Source organism: Lactuca serriola, chromosome 5 (genome assembly GCF_051521515.1).
Source record: "Lactuca serriola cultivar US96UC23 chromosome 5, Lser_US96UC23_V15, whole genome shotgun sequence".
Lineage (NCBI taxonomy): Eukaryota > Viridiplantae > Streptophyta > Magnoliopsida > Asterales > Asteraceae > Lactuca > Lactuca serriola.
In genome coordinates this window covers 179307060-179315875 of record NC_136412.1, presented here as the reverse complement: position 1 = coordinate 179315875, position 8816 = coordinate 179307060, and the positions used below count along the sequence as shown (strand labels likewise).

At 36.2% G+C, this 8816-nt stretch overlaps 1 protein-coding gene across 1 annotated transcript; it reads left to right on the top strand.

Annotated features, from left to right (window-relative positions):
• The first annotated feature begins 7460 nt into the window (after positions 1 to 7460).
• Positions 7461 to 8439, top strand: LOC145051348 (protein FANTASTIC FOUR 4-like). Its single transcript, XM_078999385.1, has one exon. It carries the CDS (start codon positions 7501 to 7503, stop codon positions 8089 to 8091), a length of 591 nt encoding a protein of 196 aa, XP_078855511.1. The 5' UTR covers positions 7461 to 7500; the 3' UTR covers positions 8092 to 8439.
• The last annotated feature ends 377 nt before the right edge of the window (positions 8440 to 8816 follow it).

Sequence of the window (8816 nt, the reverse complement as noted above, 5' to 3'; positions counted from 1 at the left end):
GGTTTTCGAGATTTCAACTTAGATATCAATTTGGAAGAAGATCAAAGGCAAGAACACACTACTTTTATCTTAATCTTTTGCATGAACCATGTTTCAATCATTATATTATGTTTTTAGTTTGTTATTTGCTGTAGATATGAGCTAAAAACTCATAACTTCTGTTTAGGGTAGATGAATTTGTAAACATGGCTTGATTTTATGGTTAGGGTTCATTTTAATTGGTGGTATTGTTTTGTTAAGCTTGTTAAAGAACCTCATATGCTAACAACAACTATTCTCTGTTAATAAATTAGTAATTAAGTTGTATGAACATCTCTTAGTTGCTAATTTCATATGATTAACGTGACCACATAGTTGTATGTCTAGGAATAACGAATGTGAAACTAGAATTAACTAGAAGATAGGTAAGTTAATGTGTGAGCTTGTGTGATACACCATCAACAAGAGGTTAATTGAATCACCAATTTGATTAGATAATTACAAGTCTTTCTAAAACCGAATCAACAAACTAGGAAATTCATTAATTTAGACAACTGGCCATTGCTTGAATTAATCTGTTTTCTAAGGATTAGTTATAGCGAATGTGAATCTAATCACTTTAGTCGGTAGCCAATGACGAATTAATCCGATATATTTATCATAAAATCATCCATGGGAACAAATGATTCGAACCTAAACAGAAGGCCTTTTTAATCATTGAATTTAGTTGATCTTTGTTTTCTTAGCTGTTAGTTGCTTAGTTTGCGTGTTAGTAAAGTATTTAAGTTTCTAGTCTTACAAAACTAGAGAAAACCCTTTTTTTACTTGATTTATTTAGATAATATTAGCATTTATTTTAATTGTTTACCGTTCCTTGTGTTCGATACCCTACTTGCTTGAACTATATTACTAATCGATAGGTACACTGACTTTCGTGTGCTTATTTTGTGTCTTAGTTAGTAGGATTAAAACTAGTTCGTTTCACACACATCAAGTACCTTTGGGTAGCAAAGGTATACGTTCATCTATTCATATGTATATATATATATATATATATATATATATATATATATATATAAATTCCTAGTAAGCTATTATAGGTAATGTTTTGGGTATATATATGATTTCATAACATTAATGTGGATTATTCGACCTAGCAATTCGTTGCAGAAGTCGCCTTTAGTTCCCAGGATCTCTTATATGGAGAGCTTTTAGTATGGGGACTATCAATCACATTATTACTTACTTTCAGCAGGTCTCATGAGAAGATTACTTACTTACTTTCAGCGGGTCTCACTAGAAGACTACTTACTTACTTTCAGCGGGTATCGTTAGAAGACTACTTACTTACTTTTAGTGGGTCTCATTAGAATACTACTTACTTACTTTCATTCGGTTCTCGGTAGAAGAATCCTTTTATACTAGTAGAAAATATGGGATTTTCTATGAAGTTCAAACATTTATAATTACTTACAAACATTTTCATTGATACTTATACAAATAATGACATTAAATACTTATAAATTCATCAGCTTTATGCTGATACTCGCTTTCAAAATAACTTGTATTCTCAAGTCACCAATAGACAGGTACGATGAATAGGTTTTGTGAAGACGGAACAGTCAAGACTTGTCCTTGATTTTGATTATTCATTATGTTGTTTTATTCTATGAAAGAACATACTTGTAATTAAAAATTATACTATTAAAGCAATGGATGATGTTGTTGCTTGTTTACTACTTTGCATTGTTGTGATACTTTACATGACGTCCTCCGCCCCAGAACATTTCCGTCGTTCTTGGTTTTGGGGTGTGACACCAATGCCCTAGTAGTGTTCATGGATCTCATGAGCTGAGTATGTAGACTGATGTTGTATCGGTCTGTCATTTTATTTATTGATGATATCGTGATCTATTCTAATCCCAAGGAGTAGCATGCGGATCATCTATGAGAGATTCTGGAGACTCTGAGTAGGCAGAGGCTTTATGCCAATTTCTCTAAGTGCGAGTTCTGGTTAAACGAGGTGCAGTTATTCGGGCACATTGTCAATGAGAAGGGGAAATTGGTTGATTTAGCCAAGATCGAGGCCGTAATGCGGTGGGAGGTTCCGAAGTCTCCATTTGATATTCAGAGCTTCTTAAATTTAGCAGCTTATTATTGGAGGTTCATCGAGAATTTCTCCAAGATTGCAGTTCCTTTGACCAGATTGACAAAGAAGGCAGTTACTCACGATGTCCCTATGTAAAATGAAATAATGCCCATATATATCTAATTAGATTTATAATTACTAATTATATGGAACATTACACTCCAACGAGGTTAAACACCTCAAAACGAGCGTTTGGATTGACCCGGGTGACATCTTCGGACATGTAATGACACTAGGGACTTGGGATTTGAGTTTACTCCCCAAGAGTAAACATATTAGGGAGTTTACGGCCATATAACACCCACATACATGAGTTCACGGCCGTGAACTCATGTGGGTGTGATTTTGAGGGTTTAATGACTTGTTTGGACTTGGGGATTGTTGGAATGAATTACTAAAATGCCTTGGAATGATTTAAATGAATTTATACCACTTAAAAGGGAGTTCACGGCTGTAAACTTGGAGTTTACGGCCGTAAACTCTCCTATGGTCAAGAGAAATTGATTTGAGGCACTTAGAGCAATCACATGTGATTCTAGTAATTTTTCCAAGCTTTTGGGTGATTTAAGGGCATCATATAACACACTTTTATGATTTTACGGCCTAAGAGTATGTGCCAAGGCCGTAAACTCCTATATGTGGCATTTTGATATGTTTAGGGCCCCCAAACTAATTTTAGATGGTTCTATGATTTATTCCAAGGCTATTGGTTAAGTTTCAAGGCATTCTAACATGTATAAAGGTGTTTACTCCCCATGTTTGAGGAGTTTACGGCCCAAGCACATGCCTTGGCCGTAAACTCTCTTTTGTCCCACAAAATTCATGTTTAAGGTGTTACAAGTCCAAGATTGAAAGCCTCAAAGTCGTATCTAAGTCCCAACAATGATTTAGAAGGATTAATTGGCTTAAAAACCCCATTTTTAAGTGTTTACGGCCCAAGCTTGATCCTTGGCCGTAAACACATATTCCAGGTCCTAAAACTCAAATTAAACATCAATTTGAAGGCTAAAGAGGCTAGATAACAAGTTAGGGATGTTACCTCTTTGATTTGGAGCCTTAAATCTTTGTTTTTGGACCTTTGATTATGGATGAGGAGAGAGGTTGAAGAGTGATTAAGGAAAGATGGCCAAAAGCTTCAAATGGAAGCTTTGAATCCTTTATATAGTGCTCGGGAATTGGACACAACGGAATTCTACCCGATACCGGCGTTAGGCGGGGCTTTTGGTCGCACCCGACCAAGTTGTCGTAACCCGATATGGTTGATTCTAGAATTATTCCGATGACTATTATGGGGTGTTAGAATGATTTCAAATGGCATTAAGACACCCATTAAGTCATTTTAGGTTAATACAAGTTAATGACTTAATTAATTGACGAAATCGGAAACGGATTTGGAAACGGCGTTTGGTTGATCGAATTGGATTACAATTTGAGTTACAAGAAGTGATATGAAATTTCGGGTTGTTACATCAGTAGTCTAGGATTGGGATGTAAGTTTAACTTTTAGATTTTGGAAGTGCTTTCATGAGGATTTGGGTACTCGCTTGCACTTAAGCATAACGTTTCATCCGTAGACTTATGGGAAGAGTGAGCAGACTATCCCTACTTTTGAGGATATGTTGCGGGCTTATGTGTTGGATTTTGATGGTAGTTGGGATACGTATCTCCCACTGATTGAGTTTTCTTACAACAACACCTGTCATGCCGGTATTGATCGACCTCCTTTTGAGATGCTCTATGAGAGGAAGTTTCAGACCCCGATTTTTTGGGGCGAGGTCGGTCAACGAGTCATGGGCAACACGGAGATGGTGCTCCAGACTACTAAGTTGATGTAGCAGGTGCACAGGAGATTGTAGACCACACAAAGTTGACAGAAGAGCTATGTAGATAGGAGTTAATCTGATTTGGAGTTTTCAGATCGAAGATATGTTACTCCTGAAAGCGTCAGCATGGAAAGGTGTCATCTGGTTCAGGAAGCGTGGCAAGTTGGGACCTAGATATATCGGTCCTTTTAGGGTTATTGCCTTAGTGGGCAAGGTTACGTATCGGTTCGAGCTACCCAAAGAGCTTAGTCAGATCCAAAACATAATTGACCTTCCAGATTCCGGGTGTTACATACAAGGAGTCCAGAAGATGCACACCAATGGAGGAAAGGATCACTTGATGAACCAAGCACTAATTCTTTTTCTTCCTTCAAAACCACCACAAGTTCATTAAAATGAGCACAAGAGCACCAAAGTGGATTAGGGTTAAGGTTTATGGGTTTGAGAGTGATGGAGGTTGAAGATGGGAAACCCTAGCCTCCCCACTTTCCTTTAAATAGGGCACAAAACACAGAAATTAGGCTTTCATTAAAATTAGTTCCCACGCCGTGGCGGGTCCTTTTATTCCTGCAATCTAGAAATTTTTTCCATGCCATGGTGATGTCCCACCATGGTGTGGTTACCTAGAGTGGAGACTTAAATTAGGATGGATTAGATCATACATGAAACGGGTGTCACATAAATGGACAATAAGGAAGTTATGGGTGTTCATGGGTGGCGATTAGTGGCCACCCGAGGCGTAGAAATAAAAAGGGAAGCAAGCGAGTAGTGCCCGTTCTCCGGTTGAGAGATATGGATGAGGAGGTGAGTGAGCGAGAGTGAAAACATGAGGAAGAAGCGTGAGTGATAGAAATAGGCGCTATTTTGATATCATCTTATATTTTTAATTAAAATTAATTAAAGATATATAAAATAAAAATAAAAAGGATAAAAATTCATTTAATGTGGCTCAAGGATAAAACATACATGATTTTGAAACCACAAGGGTCATACATATAACACATGGACTAAACTTGCTCATCTAAAAAACCATATGTACAATTTTTGTAATTTTGTGTTAATTTTATATGGATTTAGGGAATAGTATTTTTTTGAAAGAGATTTGACCTTAATTGGTTCTTTTTGGTTTTATATTGGATTTAGGGCATAGTAAGCTTTTGACAAATCTACAAGAATGATCCACGTGGTATGTTAAAACTAGCAAGTTTTGTTCAAAAAAGTTTGGGCTCGCAAGGCTGGTACAATAGTTTGGTTTTGTTGCGAGTTTGGTCCAATTTGGTTTGAACTTTATTGTATTTACGATTTTTCCCCTTATTATTTTATTTTGCCATTTTTGCTTTATTACAACATTTAAAAACCATTAAGAATAATAAAAAAAATAAAATTCCTCTCTCTCTCATTATTACTTCACCGGAAAACAAAAGAGAGCCGGTAGCACTCTTGTCGACTATCAAACCCCTCTTTCTCCTACTTTCTTCGACAATTGCATCCTGTACACCCTACTGCTTTGTTGTTCAATGTTGCTGCCAATTGAGACCAAAACAACCTCCGACGGAAGCTTAAACTGCCAAGAAAAAGCAACTGATAAACACCGGTTGCCACCGCCTTTTTTGTTGCCGTTTCCAGCCCGTTCCCCGCTGCCATCTACTGCACTACACCACCATAAACACCTCTCATGTCCAGATCTTTTAAATCGCGACAAAAACAGCCCCAAACGGAGCTTACAAACGTCACCACCGTCAAGGACCTCCGCTTTAGCTGAAAATCGACCAGAAGGTAATCGTCTACCTCCTTTAAACTTAAATTCATGTCCTATCTAAAACCATCATCGGATTAGGGTTTCGAAGATGAACATGAAGATGAACTACACGAATTCATGTCCACGAACATGATGTTCACAAAGATGAACTACAGTGGTGGTCATTTTCAACAAAAATCTAGCATTTCCTCCCTGCTCGGATTAGGGTTTCGCAGTCGAACTCACATTCGTCGGAGAAGGATATAGATGAAGCTTGAGGTCGTCGGAGCCACAACAAACCCTAGTTCTGATTAGGGTTTCTCTGCCGCAACACCGACGAACAACAGATCTGAACCCCCAACGTTGTCGTCACCGCTCGATTGAGGAGAACAGGAGCTTTGAGTTGATCTTCCGAAAAGGGTGGTTTTCGTTTTTACAAATCGATTTGTGTATGTGTGCGAGTTCGTTTATGAGCCAAAAAAACCATGATTCACCCGAAGAAGAAGGAAATATGGAGATACAGGTGTGAGTTCAATGAAGAAGAAGATTGAATCAAGGTGCTTGGGGCTATGTTAATTGTCGAAGAAAGAAGGAGGAAGAGGGTTTGGACAACCGACAAGATTGATGTCGGCTCTCTTTCCTTTTTCGGTAAAATAAGAATGAGAGAGAGAAGGTATTTTATTTTTGTTTTATTTTTAATAGTTTTTTAATTATTATAATAAAACAAAAATGAAAAATAAAATAATAAGGGGCAAAATCGTCAATACAAAAAGTTCAAACCAAACTGGACCAAACTCACAACAAAACCAAACTATTGGACCATCCTTGCGAGCCCAAACTTTTTTGGACCAAACTTGTTAGTTTTGAAATACCAAATGTACCATTCTTGCATTTTTGTCCAAGTTTTTATTAGCTTTTACTTTTTAGTTTTTTTTTTTTTAATAAAAACCTTGAATTAGACAAAAAAGTATTGTTGGCCTATACAAAGTTTTAGCTTTCGTTATAAGCAAAAGTTCATAAACAAAAAGCTACTTCAAAATTAGTTATTGGAGTTTAGTTTATACTTATAAAAATTAACAACAATTTTTGTCGAACATTTCTATATAAAATCATAATTTCCATTTTTCTGTTATCCGTTATTTTTATAAAACACTTCCTTAATTATAAAAAACTTGTGTTACTAAATACATACTCATGCAAAATATTTCCTAATATATATTCTAATTGGATTCTCAATTTCTTTATAGAGTATAAAATTTCACATAGATTATGTAAAAAATAATTCTATACTTGAACCGAACACTTAGTTAACTATATATAACATTACATGATAAAAGAACTCATCATACAGTATAACATAAGATATATGATCTTTAAGAACAGGAATAAGGTTCGGTAAACGGCGAAAACCCACTCAAAGTTCATCAATTTTAGCTTTAATTAAAACCGGATGATTTTGTGAATATCAAGATCTTTTCTGCTTTGCAATAGGAACTTACCAATACAACAAGTTTAACCTTTATTTTCATTTAAAGGTCCTTTGAATCGTAACTATTCAATTTTGTTTTGGATATTTATAGATAAATATAATATATTAAATAGTTGTATGATTGCATAAATAGTAGTATGCCCCTGTGGCACAACAACTAATACTATATTCGAAGTGGTGCAAAAAGCCTTCCATTTCCCACCCACACCTCCTCGTTACCACTTCTAGTCGCTATAAATTGGCATCCTCCCCATTTGATCCTTTCGCTCATGTTCTAATTTCCATCATAAATTAAACCACCAAATTATCTACATTTTTTGCAATGTCTACGGTGGTGTGTCAACAAGGTGTGCATTCTTGCATCGAGTCCCCGCTTGTTTTAGAGGCAACCACCATGAGACTCAAACTAATGGCACCAAAAGTCATTAGACATAATGATAATGGTTCTTGGAGTTTCCTTCAGTCTCTTTCCTCCCAAAAACCCATTGAAAAAGAAAGCTCTTATGTCCATCCTTGGGTCAACCAATCTTCACACTCAAAGCTCAGTCAGAAAAGCCTTGCACTCTGCACAGAAAGCCTAGGAAATGAGAGCGGGAGTGACACTAGCCAAGGGAGCGTTGCCTTGTTTTCAGAGTCCAACAGATTGGACACAAGGAGCCAAGAAAAAATTGCTCCTAGGGAGAAAATTAGGGTTTTGGTTCCTCAAATGGGATCAAAGAAAGTTGTTTCTCGTAGCTTTCCACCCCCTTTGACTACAATACGTAGTTCGAGTTTTTTTCATGTCAGTCATCACCGGGAAGGTGGAAGGCTAATCATCCAAGCAGTGGAGGCACCATACAAGAATAGCTGTTTTCAAGCTGAAAGGAGCCATGGACGTCTGCGGTTGATATGCACGAAGAGTATGTCAAGATGATAGATCTTTGCATACAAATCAAGAAACCATTCAAGCGATGTACGATATGCTAACAAAAATACTGGATAGGACTATGCCCATCGATGATGATGATACAATTGATGTTGTGATGGAACCTAAAAGCAAAGAAAAACATATTGTGCCAATTAGGTGAACGGAAGATGGCATGGATAGAAAGGACTTACATGTAATTGAGAACCTTTTTGGTTGGTTACCTTTTGAAGCTTTTTTAATGTCTAACCTTTTTTCCTGGGTAGTGATTTTTTTTATCAAAGCAAATGTCATCAAATCTGAAAGAATATGTAAGTTTAACTACATGAGATATAATATTGTTCCTTTGTCCTCTGATGAGATTGAGTTCTATCATTTCTTATATCACTTCTATTTCTGGAAAACGCTGACAGTTTTATATTGAAGGAATACCATGCTAATGCTTGTCACCTAAGATTTGTATATCAAGTATTAAAATAATATTAGTAGTAACAAATGTGTTTGTATGCATGCTTCCATTAATTATGCTCGTTTATATATATATATATATATATATATATATATATATATATATATATATATATATATATATATATATATATATATATATGGGGTCCGCTTCCAGTAAATCCTCAGAAAATTGTGAGAAGACAATTATTCACAATATCTATTTCGTCAAAGGCACAAACGCCAAACTCAAATACTTACTCCTGATGTGTTTGCATGCGACCCAC